The sequence below is a fragment of the Sus scrofa genome, chromosome 16, assembly GCF_054392235.1.
Source record: "Sus scrofa isolate SSC_HxYL_T2T_F1_AM1 chromosome 16, Sscrofa_HxYL_maternal_Yorkshire_Landrace_v2.0, whole genome shotgun sequence".
NCBI lineage: Eukaryota > Metazoa > Chordata > Mammalia > Artiodactyla > Suidae > Sus > Sus scrofa.
In genome coordinates this window covers 36,147,012-36,167,595 of record NC_139398.1, presented here as the reverse complement: position 1 = coordinate 36,167,595, position 20,584 = coordinate 36,147,012, and the positions used below count along the sequence as shown (strand labels likewise).

Below are 20,584 nucleotides of genomic sequence, written 5' to 3'. Positions count from 1 at the left end.
TGGTCCTCAAACGTAAAATTTAAAACCAGGTTATTATAAATCATTATTTTAAAAAGTTCTCTGAGTACGTAAATATTCCTATTTCTTTTTTTTTTTTTTTTTTTTTTTTTGTCTCTTTTTTTTGGCCTTTTCTAGGGCCGCTTCCCATAGCATATGGAGGTTTCCAGGCTAGGGGTCTCATCGAAGCTGTAGCCACTGGCCTATGCCAGAGTCACAGCAACACGGGATCCGAGCCGCGTCTGCAACCTACACCACAGCTCACGGCAACGCCGGGTCCCTAACCCACTGAGCAAGGCCAAGGATCGAACCTGTAACCTTATGGTTCCCAGTCAGATTCGTCAACCACTGTGCCACGATGGGAACTCCAATATAACTATTTCTTACACTAACATAGGAAAAATCTTTTGAAAGCATAGCATTGAATGTTCAGAAATTCCAGTGGCATTCATAACTTGCTGAATATGCTACAGCATTCAGATAACTCCATGCTCTTTGCCTAGTCTGTCTTTATAGTCTTAGTTCTCTTACTATTGCTGAGGCCAGCTAAACTACTTTTCTAGAGAAATTCTCATACCTTTCCATTTCCATATTTTTATTTGTATTGAGGGATTATGTTTAATTCTGTTTAGCATTTTATTATGTTATTGTTTAATATTTTAAATGAGCCAATAGGTATATCAATCGCTTTTATTATACTAGATTACAGCGTCCTCATGTCTACCTACCCGTACACCTTTATGGACAACTAGTACACCACAAAACAGGCTGTCACTTGTTGGAAGTACAGGTAAAAAAATTATTTGCTTATTTTATTTTTTATTTTCAATTAATTTTATAGTTGTATATTTGTTTATTTTAAATAGCTACAATAATAGAAAAAATTAATATTGGCTACTGTATTATATTTGCAAAAACTTCTCAAAAAAGCCTTAAGGTCAGTAGCATAATTGCTTTTAAAGCCATCCATCTTGTAATTGATTTGTTTTGTTGGCAATCCTTAGACATATTACTGGCTTGTGTGCATTTATTTCTCTGACCTATGACCTTTTGCATAGCAAATTTATAATGTATAAAGTAAGTATCCCAATGAAAATCTGAGTTGTTTCTTTCTATTTTGTTGGGGAAGTTCACCCTTTTAGTAAAAGCATACTGAAAAATTGAGTTTCTTCATTCCTCTTGTTGGGAAATTAAACTGAACCTGAAACAGATTCAGTTAGCTTTGGTGAGCAACAGACTAAAAGTATCAGCCACTCTTTGTTGGTGCCTCACTATTCTCATGTACTTCACATAATGCAAGGGGCTTAGGCAAGCAGTTGTTCTTTGAGTATAGTATGTACTACTGATTTTGGCTGGGAGTAGTCTTGCTACTAGGTGTTTTCAGTAAGTATAACCTTTTTGTTTTAAGAATAGTTATAGAAGTGTTTGTGAGTTTGAGCAATAGTAATCTAGTAATTTAGCTTTTTTTCCATATCAGTGTTTACCGCAGGAGCAAAAGTTTTGTATAAATAAACTCTATAGTTTCTTGTATTTTTATACTGTCTGTGAAGACTATTAGTGTATGTATCTTTATATCAATTTTCTTAATTCGCTGAAAATTTAAATGGTTTTCTCAGTGTCGTCTACATGGTATGATAAAATCTAGCTGTTAACTTACTGTTTTCTAATTGAAAGAAGTAATGATAGTTAATGACTAACATTTTTTTGTAGTACTAGATCCTAAGTACTTTGTTAAGCACTTTATATGTAATAATTCATTAAATCATTAAACTTTATGAGACAGAGGCTATCATTATCTCTAATTTAGAGGTTAGGAAATCAAGGCATGGGGAGATTATGTAACTTGTTCAAAGCCACTTAACTAATAGGTGCTAACTCTAGTATATGAACTTAGAGCCCATATCCTCATGCTGCTTCTTAAGAAATCTTACATAAAATTATTTTGTGATTTAAATAAGCAAAAATTACTAAATAAAGACCTTAAATAGATTTTAAGATGCAATGAGAAAATACGGTAAAACCATATTTTTAACCTTACGGTATTTTTTCCTTTTTCCAGAATATTATTACAGAACTCTGTCACAATGTTCGTACACCAGATTTGGATAAATGGGAAGAAATTAAAAAACTGAAAGCATCTCTTTGGGCCTTGGTTTGTAACAAACACTTCTATAAGACCTTCTTAATTTTAAGACTTTTCCCATTAATATTAAAAAGTAAAATAATTTTATTTGGAACTTAGAATTCTAAGGCCAAGATTGTTCCTGTTCATTTAAATATTATTTTATGTTGGAAAATAATAAACTATTAGTTTTTTTGCTAAAACAAATGGAACTTTAATTCTTAAGTTCCTTATGTGAGGGTTTTTTCCCCACATTTCTTTCTCTCATAGATTGGGTAGCTCTTGAGTTACTGTTGTATTTTTTTATTTTATTTTGCCTTTTTTTTTTTTTTTGTCTGCACCTGTGGCATATATGGACGTTCCAGCCCAGGGGTCCAATCGGAGCCACAGCTGCCAGCCTACACCACAGCCACAGCAATTCAGGATCCGAGCTGTGTCTGCAACCTACATTACAGCTTGTGACAACACCAGATCCTTAACCCACTGAGCAAGGCCAGGGATTGAACCCTCAATTTTATGGTTCCTAGTTGGATCCGTTTCTGCTGTGCCATGACGGGAACTCCATTTGAGTTACTGTTGTAAATATATCTGATATGTGATTTCTTTTCTTTCAGGGAAATATTGGCTCATCGAATTGGGGTCTCAATTTGCTACAGGAAGAAAATGTGATTCCAGATATACTAAAACTTGCAAAACAATGTGAAGTTCTTTCTGTCAGAGGGTGTGTCATTTAACTCAGAAATCTTTCTAAGTATATACTCTTGTTCACAAATGAGTGTGAAAGAAGAATATTTTATGATTGTGATTACTCAGTGCATTGAATTGAACATTTTTAGGTGCTCTTTGTTTAATAATATTTTATTTTTGTCATTATAATATTGAGATTTACCTTGCAAGTTAACAGTGAAAGTATAGTGTGTCCAAATAGTCCAGTAGTCCATTAGCCCACATATTCCAAATTTATCCCAGAAAAGCTAATATATACTTTTCTTTCTTTTTTTTTAGGGCCACACCAGTGGCATATGGATGTGTTCTCAGGCTGGGGGTTGAATCAGAGCGGTAGTTGCTGTCCTACACCACAGCCACAGCAATGTGGGATCCAAGCTGTGTCTGCCAGCTACACCAGAGCTCTCATGTCAATGCCAAATCCTTAACCCACTGAGCGAGGCCAGGGACCAAACCTAATGTCCTCATGGATGCTAGTCAGATTCGTTTCTGCTGAGCCACAATGGGAACTCCTATATTTTTCTTTTAAGTTATTTCCTCATAATTAGTATTTTTATTTGGATGATTTTTATGTTATTTATTGTTAATTATTGCCTAATTCATTTTTATATGTTTCTCCACAAGCTAAATAGTTTTTAATGGCTGTTAAAGAAAATGCAAATGGATATATAGCAAACTAATATTCTCTGGTTGCTTTAAGAAATCTCAGTTTTGGAATTATAAACTGTCATTACTACATCTTTTACTTACAGGACTTGTGTATATGTTCTTGGACTCATAGCCAAGACCAAACAAGGCTGTGATATTCTAAAATGTCACAACTGGGATGCTGTAAGGCACAGTCGCAAACATCCTTGGCCAGTGGTTCCAGATGATGTAGAACAACTTTGTAATGAACTCTCATCTATCCCAAGCACCCTGAGTTTGAACTCAGAGTCGACCAGCTCTAGACATAATAGTGAAAGTGAATCTGCACCATCCAGTGAGTATTGTAACATGGTCATATAGTTAGCCAAAACTAACTCTTGTGTTTGTAACATCACAGTTTAAATGACTTTTACATTCTTAATTTACCTTTTTCTGAGATAAATTAGCAGTAATAGCCTCTGGGAGAATATGTATCTTTTTACAACAGAGGTTATAGCCAGCAACCTACATTGTTCTCTCCCTTCCAAATAACCCTTTGGAAAATTTAGCTTATAGAGTTAAATAATAAGCCATGTGCCAGAAGAACCAGTCCCCCTTTCACTCACTTATTTTTTTCCTTTAAATCTTTTTAAGTTACAGGGTTGTTGAGCTATAGTATATTTGTTAAGACATTATATTCACATATTTTTGAAATAAGAGCTAAATTTTAAAATTAAATAGTAAATCTGTTAAAAGATAAGAGTATCAAAAATCAATTAAATGAAAAATGGTTTGTGGTTTTAAGCCCTCTGCTAAATTCTACTAATGCAGAAATTTTAAAACATGATTTTTTTTTTTTTTAGGAGATGGTACAAAATTTATCAAACCATATTTCACCAGATCTGAGACACCAAAAATTATAACATGCACCACTTCTTAAAAAATGCTGCCTATTGGCAAATGCGTCCTGATTTTAGAGATTTTAAGTACAAAAAATGCATATCTTAGAATTGACAAAATATGGAAGTACAACGCAGGGTACAAGTTTAAGGTTTTACTTTACCTTCTTTCAAAATATATTTGAACTAGTAATAATTTTTCAACAGAGAATTAATAAAAAATATAATAAAATCCCATAGATGTCATTTGAATCTTTTATTGGAGCTAGGCACTAAATTTAGATGCATTTCTTAGTACCTAAGTCAAAATGAGAAATAAATATGATTCGTTTAAACACAACTTTAAAATGTTGTGATTTGGGGGAGTTCCCATTGTGGCTCATTGGGTTAAGAATCCAACTAGCATCCATGAAGATGTGAGTTCGCTTCTAGGCCCCGCTCAGTGGGTTAAGGATCCAGTGTTGTGGATCACAGACATGGCTTAGGTCCCGTGTTGCTGTGGCTGTGGTGTAGGGTGGCAGCTGCAACTCTGATGCAACCCTTAGCCTGGGAACCTCCATATGCCACAGGTGTGACTCTAAAAAGAAAAAAAAAAAAAAGTTGTGACTTGGTTCTTTGTTTATTTTATTGCTTTTTAGGGCTGCGCATGCAACATATGGAAGTTCCCAGGCTAGGGGTCAAATCAGACTTCAGCTGCTGGCCTACACTATAGCTCATAGCAACACTGGATCTTTAACCCACTGAAAGGGATCAGGGATGGAACCCATGTCCTCATGGATACTAGTCAGGTTCCTTACCAGTGAGGCACAACAGGAACTCTTTGACTTGCTGCTTTATAAGTATAGTTTGTTTAAGAGTGGATATTCAGTTCTTAAAAGATTGATTTCACTTATTGTGATTTGAGTAAACCTCCAGGAATTTGTACCAGTTGAGTGAACATCCATAGTCAAGTCCTTTTTGCCTTTCATTTTATCTTGAATATTTGTAGGTTTTGGAAACTCTGGGATAATCAAAAGAAACTTTACATAAGCTATGCCATCCTGTAGTTTTTCTTTGGAAATAGCAGAAGATCCTCATAGTATATAATTTTATATTTTATTCAAGTATAAATTTTGGGTTTTAAGGAAGCTCTTTTTATGTAGCTTAGCAGTTTAACTCTTTATTCTTGAAAAAACTTTCCCTAGGTAACTTTCAAACAAAAATTTCCTGAATTATATAACTAATAGTTACTGTGATTTTTTGTCCTTTTTCAATGTGCTTTTATTAATTAGTCCTTTGATCATAGGTATGTTCATAATGGAGGATGACCGGTTTGGCAGCAGCTCTACTAGTACATTTTTCCTTGACATCAATGAAGATACAGAGCCAGCATTTTATGATCGACCTGGACCTATAAAGGATAAAAATTCATTCCCTTTCTTTGCTTCTAGTAAACTTGTGAAGAATCGTATCTTAAATTCGCTTACTTTACCTAATAAAAAACATCGTAGCAGCAGTGATCCAAAAGGAGGGAAACTGTCATCTGAAAATAAGACAAGCAATAGGCGGATCAGAACACTTACGGAGCCCAGTGTTGACTTTAATCATAGTGACGATTTCACACCCATGTCCACAGGACAGAAAACTCTACAATTAGAAACTTCATTTGTTGGGAATAAGCACATTGAAGACACTGGTAGTACTCCAAGTATTGGAGAGAATGACTTAAAATTCACCAAGAGTCTCGGTACAGAGAATCACAAAGAAAACACAAGCCGAGAGAGATTAGTTGTAGAAGGTTCAGCGAGCTCACATATGAAGATACGTAGCCAAAGTTTTAATACAGACACTACAACAAGTGGCATAAGTTCAATGAGCTCAAGTCCTTCACGAGAGACAGTAGGTGTAGATGCTACAACTGTGGACACAGACTGTGGAAGTATGAGTACTGTGGTAAGTACTAAAACTGTTAAGACAAGCCACTATTTGACGCCACAGTCTAACCATCTGTCTCTCTCTAAATCGAACTCAGTGTCCCTGGTGCCTCCAGGTTCTTCTCATACACTCCCTAGAAGAGCACAGTCCCTTAAAGCACCCTCTATTGCTACAATTAAAAGTCTAGCGGACTGTAACTTTAGTTACACAAGTTCTAGAGATGCCTTTGGCTACGCTACACTGAAAAGATTACAGCAACAAAGAATGCATCCATCCTTATCTCACTCTGAAGCTTTGGCATCTCCAGCAAAAGATGTGCTATTTACTGATACCATCACCATGAAGGCCAACAGCTTTGAGTCCAGGTTAACACCAAGCAGGTGAGCAAATAATACATTTAAAAATGAACAATAATGGTTGCATTTTAACGGACTTAAATGTAAAGCATTAGCCAGGTTTTACATCTACATAAGCCTCAAAACTGACCTGTTGTAATTGTTTACTGTGGTAGGCTATAAGCTCCTAGTTACCCGATATGATTTGAAATGGATTCTTGCAGCTGCGAGGGGGGAAGAGAAACTCCTTTAGGCCCTGAAAATAAACATATATGCTTTGCAAGGACACTCAAGTCACGAGGTTTTTTTTTTTTATTTATTTCTCGCTTCTGCAAGGATCGATTTTAAAAAGAAGCATGTCGGGGGAATCAGGAGCTTAAGACCTACAATAACAAACAACCTTTTCAGGTAGGTCACTTTAAGGCTCCAAGAGTTGACCTTTTTTTTTTTTTTTTTTTTTAAATTTCGGTACAATTATTTTCAGTTTAAGTAGAAATTATTAAGTAGGAACCAAGTGAACATTATTAAATAAATTACTTGGCCCCCAGGATTCAGCAGTAGCAGTTTGCCTGTGTTCAAGAATATTTGGGAGATTTCTATGCCATATCTAAATTGTATCAAGCTGGTCAAAGTAAACAATTTACATTTTACCTATAAAAAATATGCAGTATTAAGTTTGTTGCAAAAAAGCTCTAAATATTTTTGTTGGGTTGAATACTTCTAAAAATTTCCTCTAGTTTTAGATTGTTCATTTGCATTTTTTTTAATGGATTAATATTTGTCAAGGACTGAGACTAGTGCCTGGCACACATTAAGCACTCAATAAAAGCTATCATCATCACCACTGTTGTTATTGCTATACTGTTATTATTATTTTTGTCTTTTTAGGGCCGCACACATGGCATATGGAGGTTCCCAGGCTAGGGGTCAATTCGGAGCTATAACCGCCAGCCTATGCCACAGCCATGGCAACGCAGGATCCAAGCTGTGTCTGCCACCACGTCTGCCACCTACGCCACCACTCATAGCAATGCCGGATCCTTAACCCAGAGTGAGGCCAGGGATCGAACCCACATCCTCATGGCTCCTAGTCGGGTTCATTAACCACTGAGCCACAAAGAGAACTCACGACAGTTATTTTTTAATGTAATTTTTGGCTCTTACATAACCAAATTCTTAAAAGGTTATTAAGCAGTTTTGTTGCAATAATGCTAACACATTTAGTAGAAGAGGCTCCTTGTAGCAGATAAAGAATTTCATAAATTATGCAGTAATGTCTTACAGATTATCTGACACCCTCATCCCTCTCAACAGCTCACTAGTATAAATCTCTGTGGTGATGTTCACAAATTTTATTCAAAGGAGGTGTCTGACTGACTTTAAAATTTGTTGATGTTTATTCCAACAATTTTAGATATCAGATTTTCAAGCCTATAGAAGCAACAATTATAAGCTTCTAGTAGGGACACTGTGACAGGAAAGGATAGCTGATAAAATTGGTAGCAAAGAAGGAATCTTTAATACTATAATAAAATATTTGAAAACTCATAGACTACAACAGCTTAGTAGCATTCAACCAGGGACAGTAAATAAAAATAGCACACCAAAATAAGCAGTAAGGATATACCATCTTATATATAGCTCAGTATAATAACCAAGTGCTGTTAACTGTGAACCATCCAGTTAGGGTTATTTTGTCTCATTGAAGCAGGCATTTTTATCTAAATTGATTAAAACATAGATAAAAAGTTTCAGTGCTTAAATATTCATTAGAATAAACTAGAAAAGATGGCTGTCTCAAATAACTATTCCCTAATCAGTCTGGGTTCTTAGCATATTATTTACTGTTTTCTCTGTTAGAACAAGAGAAGGTTATTTGGGAATTTTACTCCTGGAGTAAAAACATAGAAGATTAGTAGGTGTTTTTAATTTCTTGGGAAGAGACAAAAAGCAGTCAAGAGAAATAGGAATAGCTATACAAAGGCATGAAGACTTAATGAAAATCTCACGTTCATCTAACCTTTCACTTATTCTTCAAACTGTGAAGAATCACAGTTTGAATCAGTATTGTGAATCAAGTTCCATGGAGGAAAAACTTGCGTGAACATTAATTTTTGTATTCCTACTTCTTTCTTTGGTTAGTTCAGAAAAAATACAAATTTATTTTAAAACAATAGTTTGAAATCTATGCTGAGAAGATGTTTTTGTTGTTTCTTTATTAAATTAGAAGAGTAGTTATACTCATAGCTGTGTTATAATAGCATGAATCCAGCAGTCTTAAAAACCATATCTTACTGAGATATTTCCTTGTATAGCAGAAAAAATACTGAAGAAGGGATCCTTAATCTTGAGTTCTAATCCTGGCATTGGGTGAAGGAACTTGGAAAAAGTTCCATAAATTTTGCCATGATGTCTCATCCACTTGAAGTTCAAAAGTTTTGCAAATCTCATTAAATCTAGAACAAAGCCAGGTCAAACCGAAGCCATTGCAGTGACAACATTGGATCCTTAACCCACTGTGCCACAGGGGAACTCCTTCTGTTGTAAATCTGTATAGTAAAATTCATGAATTTTGAAGCATGTAGGCCTCAATTACTTCGTCTAGTGGAGATTGGACTAGATCAGTGGTTTTAAGCTCTTTTTAAATGTTACTTCTTAATAAAAGTAGAGAATATGGGAATATATGAAATATATATGGAAATGTATATTTTTATATGTGGGAATATGTAAAAATGGAGCTATTCAGGTTGAAATGGGTGTTGTGAAGGCAGTTAATTCAATAATTTCCCTTTCACTCCAGTAGTCTTTGCAGAGTTTTATGGAATCAGAGAGGTATGACAGTAAAATTTAAAAACTACTGACCTATTTTATAAAATTTATAAAATTAAATTATGTGTGGTTTTTAGGTGAAAATTAGTGGAAAGTAGGAATGGTTTTTGCTATGATAATTTTTGTAGCTTTCTATTTATGAAGTATTTATGTGTTTTTCAAGACCTTCATTTTAATTTCAGGCTATATTATTACATTTCAGATGACTTGAGTTTTCAACTGGCAACATACATATACTGTGAAACTTTGTGTAATGCTTTGTACATACAAAGCAGGTGTACAGAAATATTTTATCATGTCTGTTGCATGAATATGACTTTATGTGAAAAGTGTATCTTATGGAAATATCAGTATTCCGTATTGCAGAATCACTGATGAGAATGCATTGAGGAAAAATATCTCTGCTTTATAAAATCTATCTCTTGTAATAGTTCTATATAATACCTTTCTTATTGTTTTGTGTCTTTGTGTTACAAAATCTTATGCTGATAAAGCATTACAGTACCTACCACACAAAGAATAAGTGATCATTCTTATTTTAATGAAAGTAATGTTAAATAGAGATAGTTGATGTGCCCTTAGTTGTATGATAGCAAATCTAGCAGTCTCGGTGAAGGTCATCCTTAGATAACCGCTCTGACTTCTGAGGTCAGTTTTTTGTTTTGTTTTATTTCTGGATGTTGAAAGTTATCTTTAATTGCTCACCTTTTCACTTTCACCTGGGAGACCATACAGTTGTTTTTGGTCAACAGTCAACATTACATAATGGCTTTTTATATATCAATTTATAAGAGATAAATATTTCCAATTATTTATAATGTTCTCAGTAAACAAGATGGCAGTGTTTAGTACTTGACTGGCTTCCTCTTTTTTATGAAGGTATGAAAATAAACTAATTTCTTTATATGATTGATATTACAAATCAAGAAACTAATGCAGTTTTTTTAATGGCATTATAGGTTCATGAAAGCTTTAAGTTATGCTTCGTTAGATAAAGAAGATTTATTAAGTCCTATTAACCAAAATACCCTGCAGCGATCTTCCTCCGTGAGGTCCATGGTGTCCAGTGCGACTTACGGTAGCTCAGATGACTACATTGGTCTTGCCCTTCCAGTAGACATCAATGATATATTCCAGGTATCATAAATTCTGTTTTCTTGTGAGTTGGTTTACTGTTTTTTCATATTCTATAACTGCTTACTAGGAATTATAATCTAGAGTGAAATTATAACTTGGGGGAAAGCGATTTTTTTTAAGGTAGTTTTATTTAAAGAAATTCTGTGATGAAAATTATTTCACTTTTCTCAACTATTCTATTCTCTTTTATTTAGCATCTCTAGGTCCTCAGAACACTATCCTTTTCTTCTCTTATCATACCAAAACAGTATCTTGTTTCTCTATCAGTCTGTTCTCTGTAGCAAATTTTAGTTCCTGGTTTTGCTTTTTAGTTATATTTGAGTTATTACTTGTTGGTTTTTTAAATTGAGATGTAATTGACACATAACACTGTGTAAGTTTGAAGTGTATGATGTACACATTATTTTATGTAATCCTTAACTCCGTTTATCCCATACATGGCAGCCACTTGTGGTAGTCCCATAAAAAACTCAGAAATCTCTAGATGAGAGATAGTACTGAAGAATACACATTTATTTAGAAGTCTAAAGACATTCCAGATAAATAATTGTTTTAATATCCACTTAAATCATCAAGAATAAATAAGACTTTAAAGGTTTTATGCTATTCTGTCAAATTTTGACTTGATTTAATAACCCTCTTCAGTAATCTTATGATTACAAGTTCATGTGGTATAGTAATTCAGTTTAAATTATATTTCATTTAATTGTACTAACATTCATAAAGTGAATTTCTTTTTATAATAGGACTTACCATGATTTATGTCTATTTTAGGTAAAGGATATTCCCTATTTTCAGACAAAAAACATACCTCCACATGATGATCGAGGTGCAAGAGTATTTGCCCATGATGCAGGAGGTAACATATGGTTTTTTTTCTCCTCTATATTAAAAAGAAAATTCTTCTCAGTAGGATGACACTCAAAATTCAGGTATACTTACTTTTGGATCAGCTTTAAAAAAATATAAGCAAAACAGTTGTTTGAGTACTTTTAACATTAAACCACAGTATTTTTGTTGCGTGTGTGGAGAACTTAGGAAACAACTAAGTACCTAGCTTCTCAAAAGGACAAAAACCAAATGAAGTGCTTCTGTTTTAAACAAATAAATAATAACATAAAAAAATTGTAATACCCTCATATGTCTAAGAAACAGCTGTTTGGAGGAAAACGAAGAAAAATGTGCTTATACAGTATAGGATCTCTCTTTATTATGAGAGATCCTGTACTGTATAAGTATTTTCATTGATACATGCATATCAGCCACAGACTTAAAGCTTTATAATCGTGATTTTTTTTTTTCTTAACAAGGACCTCTTTAGACTCCAAATTACTACTTTTCTTTATGCAAATATTGAGAGTAATTGAAATGATGCCTTAATTGTATAATCTTTTTTATTTTGTTTTTAAAACATCATCTTAATATAAACATATCTGCTGTTTAAAACAAATTACCTTTTTTTCTCCCCAGTTAAGATTAGATTTGAAGTCCTTGAAAGAGTTCTGGTTTTCTTTCCTACTTTTCCTTCTTTAAAATTTCGTGTAGTTTAAGGCACCTTGAACCATGTGTCATTGATACTTTCTTCATCAGATTATGTTTTATATTTACTTATGCACAGGTCTTCCATCTGGAACTGGAGGTCTTGTAAAAAACTCTTTTCACTTGCTACGACAGCAGATGAGTCTCACGGAAATAATGAATTCAATCCATTCAGATGCTTCTCTGTTTTTAGAAAGTACAGAAGACACTGGACTACAGGAACATACAGACGATAACTGCCTTTATTGTGTCTGTATTGAAATTCTGGGTTTCCAGCCCAGTAACCAACTGAGTGCAATTTGTAGTCATTCAGGTGAGTGATTATGTCCTTCTAGATGAATCCAACTGAATTTGAATCTTCTCTAGTCACAAGTCCTCTCTCAGCCCTGTTAATCATCCCAACTCCATTCTCACTACATCGCACTTTGTTCAATCACTTAGCATCTCCCTTTTGGAGCGTTAGTGTTTCAGTCTTCAATTTTGGCCCCTTCCAATTCATCTCCTATACATTGCCTGGGATATCTGTTGCCAGTTCTTTACTGATTATTCATGTCCAGCATACAAGACTCTAAATGTGATCTTTCTGTTGTCTTTTGCACCATTCTCCTGTCTTATAATTGATTTACCATTACTGACGTAATGTTTTTGAACAGACTGTGTTCTTTTTTATGATTCTAGGCATGAAAAATGTGTTTTCCCTGCTGTTCCCTCTTACACCCTCCCTTCTCACACACATGCAAGCTAACACACAGACACAGTCCATTTGGCAAGCCCATCTCATCCTCAATTTTATCTCCAAAGCTTTCTCTCATCCTCTTAGTCAGATGTTGACACTTCTTTTTCTTCATTTTCATTGCCCTTTGTACATAGATTTATTGTGATAATATATTACTTAGTTATTTTTTAGTTCCTTCAGGGTATGGTCTTTTGCATCTTTTCATTTTTATCTTTCCAAACCTAGCTGCATACTGCTTTATACACTAGGCACTCGATATGTTTTTGGTGAGGGAGTAAATAAATCAGATCCAGGTGCAAGCACATATATTAGCTATTTCAAATTAGTATATGTGTGTTTAAAGTATTATTATAGTACTTTTCTTGGTGAATATCATTTAGACACCCTCAGAAAAACCTAATGATACTAAGTCCTCTGGCTTATTCATCCAGATTTCTCCTTGGTATTCTGATTCAGAGCGTCCCAGCTGATGGGTGGCAGCACACCAATGAACCACAAGTAGGACATGGATGTGCTGAGATATTAATCCCCTCAGTGCCTTCATGCACCGGTTGGGTTTGGGTTTGACAGACCCTTGGACTAGGCTTTTCTCTTCATGAGTAGTTCTGTCCAGGAACCTAGCATGCTGTAATTATTTTCATTTTCTGGGAGTGAAAGGTTTGGGCAGTATTCAGATGTATTGTACACAGTGATGAAGATGCTGTTTTAAATCATTTGTCTACACATCATGATATTTTAGTTCTTGCAAGTTCTGTTTCTTCATTTACTCATCAGCAAATACTTATGAAGCACTTAATATGGAGTTTTGCTATACCCTTTTTTTAAATTTTTGGTCCTTTTTGTCTTCATAGGGCTGCACCCATGGCATATGGAGGTTCCCAGGCTAGGGGTCTAATCAAAGCTGCTGCCGCTGGCCTATGCCAGAGCCATAGCAACGCCAGATCTGAGCTGCATCTGCAACCTACACCACAGCTCAAGACAATGCCAGATCCTTAACCCACTGAGTGAGACCAGGGATCAAACATGCAACCTCATGATTCCTAGTTGGATTCATTTCCACTGCGCCATGATGGGAAATCTTGTTATACTCTTTTCTCTTTATTTATCAAACGAAAAACAGGAAAACCAGCCCCCTAGTTACCCCCCTAGTCACAAGACAGTCCCAGCTACTTCTAATCCACTTGTGGTCTCTAACTGGGCTGGTAAGTGGAGGAAGATGTGCTGCAGTCAGCAAGACTCTCACCTTGGCACAGTCATTGGAGCCCCTTGGCTTGTTATTCTCATAATGTGAAGTGTTAGATTGGGGAGCAGAAGGGGGAGAATAACTCTTAATTGGGAAATGATTACAATTTACCACTGATGATCCTCTCAGAGGTGTGAAGGGAGGGAGGCTAATTGTTAGAGTCACTGTACCTTTACTCATTCACGCATCCAACGTACTATTATGCCACTACTGTGGGTTAGGCATTAAACTAGATGCTAGTGAAACAATTGTGAGAGGAAAAAAAATTTAAAAAGGCACTATTCTTACACTCTTTGAGCTGTAGTGCAGTAGGAAAGGAACTGGATAGATTGATCACTAGATTAATCAATCAATACACAAATAAAATACTATATTTGTTGGAGTTCCTGTAGTGACACAGCAGAAACTAATCCGACTAGGAACCATGAGGTTGCAGGTTCAATCCCTGGCCTTGCTCAGTGGGTTGAGGATCCACTGTTGCCATGAGCTGTGGTGTAGGTCACAGATGCAGCTCAGATCTGGCATTGGTGTGGCTGTGGTGCAGGCTGGCAGCTTAGCTCCAATTAGACCCCTAGGCTGGGAACCTCCATGTGCCATGGGTACTGCCCTAAAAAGACAAAAATACAAAAATATATATATATTTGTAACAAGTGCCATCAAGAATGTGTTTGTAGTATTAGCAAAGGAATATAACCAAGCAGGCAGATCAAAGGAGAAACTTCTGAAGAATTACTATTGAGCTGTGGTCAAAAGAATGAATAGTAGCTAAGTGAAGATTAGAGTGTAGAGAATTTTAAGACAAAGGAAGTAGCATGATAAAGGTCTTCTTTGATGGGAGCAAACATGGGAAGTAGAAGGGACTAAAATGACCCATTTGAATGGAGCCCAGAAAGCAAAGGGAGAAGGAGATGGAGGATCAGCCTAGAAAGATAGGTAGAGACCAGGTTCTGCAGATCATTTCCTACACAGAGTGGACCAGTAGCAGCAGCATCCCTGAGTGTTTGTTAGAGATGCAGAGTCTCAAACTCTGCCCCACACTGAGAATCAGAATCTGCATTTTATTCACGTACATGTTAATGTTTGAGAAGCACTGCTGTTGGCCATATTAAGGACTTTGTGAGTCAGAAATGAGACATCTTTATTATTAATGGCAGATAACTAAAAATAGTCCATCTACTATTTAATGATCATTTTATTATTTATTATTTTTATAATTTTTTTAAATTTTCCCACTGTACAGCAAGGAGGTCAGGTTATCCTTACATGTATACATTACAATTACATTTTTCCCCCACCCTTTCTTCTGTTGCAACATGAGTATCTAGGCAAAGTTCTCAATGCTATTCAGCAGGATCTTCTTGTAAATATATTCTAAGTTGTGTCTGATAAGCCCAAGCTCCCGATCCCTCCCACTCCCTCCCCCTCCCATCAGGCAGCCACAAGTCTCTTTTCCAAGTCCATGATTTTCTTTTCTGAGGAGATGTTCATTTGTACTGGATATTAGATTCCAGTTATAAGTGATATCATATGGTATTTGTCTTTGTCTTTCTGGCTCATTTCACTCAGGATGAGATTCTCTAGTTCCATCCATGTTGCTGCAAATGGCATTATGTCATTCCTTTCTATGGCTGAGTAGTATTCCATTGCGTGTATATACCACCTCTTCCGAATCCAATCATCTGTCGATGGACATGTGGGTTGTTTCCATGTCCTGGCTACTGTGAATAGTGCTGCAATGAACATGCAGGTGCACGTGTCTCTTTTAAGTAGAGTTTTGTCCGGATAGATGCCCGAGAGTGGGATTGCGGGGTCATATGGAAGTTCTATGTATAGTTTTCTAAGGTATCTCCAAACTGTTCTCCATAGTGGCTGTACCAGTTTACATTCCCACCAACAGTGCAGGAGGGTTCCCTTTTCTCCACAGCCCCTCCAACACTTGTTATTTGTGGATTTATTAATGATGGCCATTCTGACTGGTGTGAGGTGATATCTCATGGTAGTTTTGATTTGCATTTCTCTTATAATCAGTGATGTTGAGCATCTTTTCATGTGTTTGCTGGCCATCTGTATATCTTCCTTGGAGAAATGTCTATTCAGGTCTTTTGCCCATTTTTCCATTGATTGATTGGCTTTTTTGCTGTTGGGTTGTATAAGTTGTTTATATATTCTAGAGATTAAGCCCTTGTCAGTTGCATCATTTGAAACTGTTTTCTCCCATTCTGTAAGTTGTCTTTTTGTTTTCTTTTTGGTTTCCTTTGCTGTGCAAAAGCTTGTCAGTTTGATGAGGTCCCATGGGTTTATTTTTGCTCTAATTTCTATTGCTTTGGGAGATTGACCTGAGAAAATTCATGATGTTGATGTCAGAGAGTGTTTTGCCTATGTTCTCTTCTAGGAGTTTGATGGTGTCCTGTCGCATATATAAGTCTTTCAGCCATTTTGAGTTTATTTTTGTGCATGGTGTGAGGGTGTGTTCTAGTTTCATTGCTTTGCATGCAGCTGTCCAGGTTTCCCAGCAATGCTTGCTGAATAGACTTTCTTTTTCCCATTTTATGTTCTTGCCTCCCTTGTCAAAGGTTAATTGACCATAGGTGTCAGGGTTTATTTCCGGATTCTCTATTCTGTTCCATTGGTCTGTCTGTCTGTTTTGATACCAGTACCACACTGTTTTGATGACTGTGGCTTTGTAGTATTTCTTGAAGTCTGGGAGAGTTATGCCTCCTGCTTGGTTTTTGTTTCTCAGGATTGCTTTGGCGATTCTGGGTCTTTTGTGGTTCCATATAAATGTTTGGATTGTTTGTTCTAGTTCTGTGAAAAATGTCATGGGTAATTTGATAGGGATTGCATTGAATCTGTAGATTGCTTTGGGTAGGATGGCCATTTTCACAATATTGATTTTCCCAATCCAGGAACATGGAATATCTTTCCATTTCTTTACATCTTCTTTGATTTCTTTGATTAAAGTTTTATAGTTCTCGGCATATAGGTCCTTTACCTCCTTGGTCAGGTGTATTCCGAGGTATTTGATTTTGTGAGGTGCAATTTTAAAAGGTATCGTATTTTTGTATTCCTTTTCTAATGTTTCATTGCTGGTATACAGAAATGCAACTGACTTCTGAATGTTAATCTTATATCCTGCTACTTTGCTGAATTGATTAATCAGTTCAAGTCGTTTTGGGGTTGAGTCCTTAGGGTTTTCTATGTATAGTATCATGTCATCTGCATACAGTGACAGTTTGATCTCTTCTCTTCCTATATGGATGCCTTTTATTTCTTTTGTTTGTCTAATTGCTGTGGCTAGGACTTCCAAAACGATGTTGAAGAGCAGTGGTGAGAGTGGGCATCGCTGTCTTGTTCCAGATTTGAGTGAGAAGGTTTTCAGTTTTTCCCCATTGAGTATTATATTTGCTGTGGGTTTATCATAAATGGCTTTGATTATATTCAGGAATGTTCCCTCTATACCCACTTTGGCGAGGGTCTTGATCATGAATGGATGTTGGACTTTGTCAAATGCTTTTTCTGCGTCTATTGAGATGATCATATGATTTTTGACTTTTTTTTTGTTAATGTGGTGTATGATGCTGATTGATTTGCATACGTTGAACCATCCTTGTGAACCTGGGATGAACCCAACCTGGTCATGGTGTATAATTTTTTTGGTATGTTGTTGGATTCGGTTGGCTAAGATTTTGTTGAGAATTTTTGCATCTATATTCATCAATGATATTGGGCGATAGTTTTCTTTTTTGGTGGTATCTCTGTCTGGTTTTGGAATGAGGGTGATGGTGGCGTCATAGAATGTCTTTGGGAGTATTCCTTCTTTTTCAACCTTTTGAAAGAGTTTAAGGAGGATGGGCACCAATTCCTCTTTATATGTTTGATAGAATTCACCTGTGAAGCCATCTGGTCCTGGACTTTTATTTGTAGGGAGTGATTTTATGACCTCTTCAATTTCATTTCTAGTGATGGGTCTGTTCAGTTGGTCTGTTTCTTCTTGACTCAGTTTTGGCAAGCTGTAAGATTCTAGAAAATTGTCCATTTCTTCCAGATTGTCAACTTGTTGCCGTGTAGTTGTTCATAGTATTCTCTTATGGTTTTTTGTATTTCTGCTGTATCCGTTGTGATTTCTCCCTTTTCATTTATAATTTTGGTTATTTGGGTTCTTTCTCTCCTCTTTTTAGTGAGTCTGGCCAGGGGTTTGTCAATTTTGTTTACCTTTTCAAAGTACCAGCTCTTGGTTTTATTAATTTTCTCTATTGTTTTTTGAGTCTCTATTTTATTGATTTCTTCTTTGATCTTTATAATTTCCTTCCTTCTGCTGACTTTAGGACTTTTTTGTTCTTCTTTTTCTAATTCATTTAGGTGGAGGGTTAAGTTGTCAATTTGGGATCTTTCTTCTTTTTTGAGAAAGGCCTGTATTGCTATAAATTTCCCTCTGAGCACTGCTTTCGCAGCATCCCATAGATTTTGAGAGGTGGTGTCTTCATTATCATTTGTTTCAAGGTAGTTTTTAATTTCCTTCTTGATTTCCTCATTGACCCATTGGTTTTTTAGTAGCATGTTGTTTAGTCTCCATGGAGTAGGTTTTTTCTCTTTGCTTTTCCCATGGTTGATTTCTAATTTCATGGCATTGTGGTCAGAGAAGATACTTGAGATAATTTCTATGCTCCTAAATTTATTGAGATTCGCTTTGTGTCCCAATATGTGGTTGATTCTTGAGAATGTTCCATGAGCATTTGAGAAGAATGTGTATTCTGCTTTTTTTGGATGTAGTGTCCTGAAGATATCAATTAAGTCTAACTTTTGCATGTGTCTTTTTCAAGGAAAGTTTTGTCCAGGTATATGCCCAATAGTGGGATTGCTGGGTCATATGGTAGTTCCATAGTGGTTGTACTACAATCCCACCAGCAGTGCAGGAGGATTCCCTTTTCTCCACATCCTCTCCAGCATTTGTTATTTGTGGACTTACTAATGATGGCCATTCTGACTGGTGTGAGGTGGTACTTCATAGTAGTTTTGATTTGCATTTCTCTAATAATCAGGGATGTTGAACTTTTTTCATGTGCTTTTTGTCCATCTGTATATCTTTTTGGGAGAAATGTCTATTCAGGTCTTTTGCTCATTTTTCAATTAGGTTGTTGGCTTTTTTGCTGTTGAGTAGTATAAGTTTGTATATTTTAGAGATTAAGCCCTTGTCAGTTGCATTGCTTGAAACTATTTTCTCCCATTGTGTAAGTTGTCTTTTTTTTTTTTTTTTTTTTTTTTTTTAATGATTTCCTTTGCTGTGCAAAAGCTTGTCAGTTTGATTAGGTTCCATTGGTTTATTTTTGCTTTTATTTCTATTGCTTTGGGAGACATTTGTACAGTTGATGTCAGAGAATGTTTTGCCTATGTTCTCCTCTAGGAGTTTGATGATATTTTGTCTTATGTTTAAGTGTTTAATCCATTTTGAAGTTATTTTGGTGCATGGTGTTAGGGCATGTTCCAGTTTCATTGCTTTGCATGCAGCTATCCAGTTTTCCCAGCACCACTTCCTGAAAAGACTGTCTTTTTCCCATTTTATATTCTTGCCTCCTTTGTCGAAGATTAATTGTGTCTGGGTTTATTTCTGGGTTCTCTATTTTGTTCTGTTGGTCTGTATGTCTGTTTTGGTACCGGTACCACACTGTCTTGATGACTGTGGCTTTGTAATATTGCCTGAAGTCTGGGAGAGTTATGCCTCCTGCTTGGTTTTTTGTTTCTCAGGATTGCTTTGGCGATTCTGGGTCTTTTGTGGTTCCATATAAATATTTGGATTGTTTATTCTAGTTCTGTGAAAAATGTCATGGGTAATTTGATAGGGATTGCATTGAATCTGTAGATTGCTTTGGGTAATATGGCCATTTTTACAATATTAATTTTTCCAAGCCAGGAGCATGGAATATCTTTCCATTTCTTTGAATCCTCTTTAATTTCCTTGATTAATGTTATATAGTTCTCAGCATATAAATCTTTACTTCCTTGGTCAGGTTTATTCACAGGTATTTGATTTTTTGGGGGTACAATTTTAAAAGGTATTGTATTTTTGTATTGCTTTTCTAATATTTCATTGTTAGTATACAGAAATGGAACTGATTAATCTTATATCCTGCTACTTTGCTGAATTTGTTGATCAGTTCAAGCAATTTTGGGGTTGAGTCCTTAGGGTTTTCTATACATAGTATCATGTCATTTGCACATAGTCACAGTTTTACCTCTTTTCTTCCAATTTATTTATTTTGTGCATCTGGTTGCTGTGGCTAGGACTTCCAATACTATGTTGAATAACAGTGGTGAGAGTGAGCATCCTTGTCTTGTTCCAGATTTTAGTGGGAAGGCTTTCAGCTTTTCTCTATGGAGTATTATATTTGCTGTGGGTTTGTCGTAAGTGGCTTTTATTATGTTAAAGTATGTTCCCTCTCTATCTGCTTGGGTAAAAGTTTTTATCATGAATGGATGTTGGAC

The 20,584-nt window shown here is 35.7% G+C and overlaps 1 protein-coding gene across 4 annotated transcripts in view; it reads left to right on the top strand.

Moving 5' to 3' along the window:
* RICTOR (RPTOR independent companion of MTOR complex 2) overlaps positions 1-20,584 on the top strand; it is a 140,120-nt gene that overhangs the window by 102,179 nt on the left and 17,357 nt on the right. For 2 of the 4 annotated variants that reach the window (XM_005672429.4, XM_085002121.1), the window contains 9 exons: positions 700-787; positions 2,057-2,149; positions 2,734-2,840; positions 3,598-3,827; positions 5,657-6,665; positions 6,957-7,028; positions 10,409-10,586; positions 11,361-11,445; positions 12,205-12,438. In XM_005672429.4, coding sequence (XP_005672486.3) covers positions 700-787; positions 2,057-2,149; positions 2,734-2,840; positions 3,598-3,827; positions 5,657-6,665; positions 6,957-7,028; positions 10,409-10,586; positions 11,361-11,445; positions 12,205-12,438 — 2,096 coding nt within the window. The remainder of the gene's footprint in view (positions 1-699; positions 788-2,056; positions 2,150-2,733; positions 2,841-3,597; positions 3,828-5,656; positions 6,666-6,956; positions 7,029-10,408; positions 10,587-11,360; positions 11,446-12,204; positions 12,439-20,584) is intronic. The other 2 variants (XM_003359762.6, XM_085002122.1) reach the window with 1 other exon arrangement.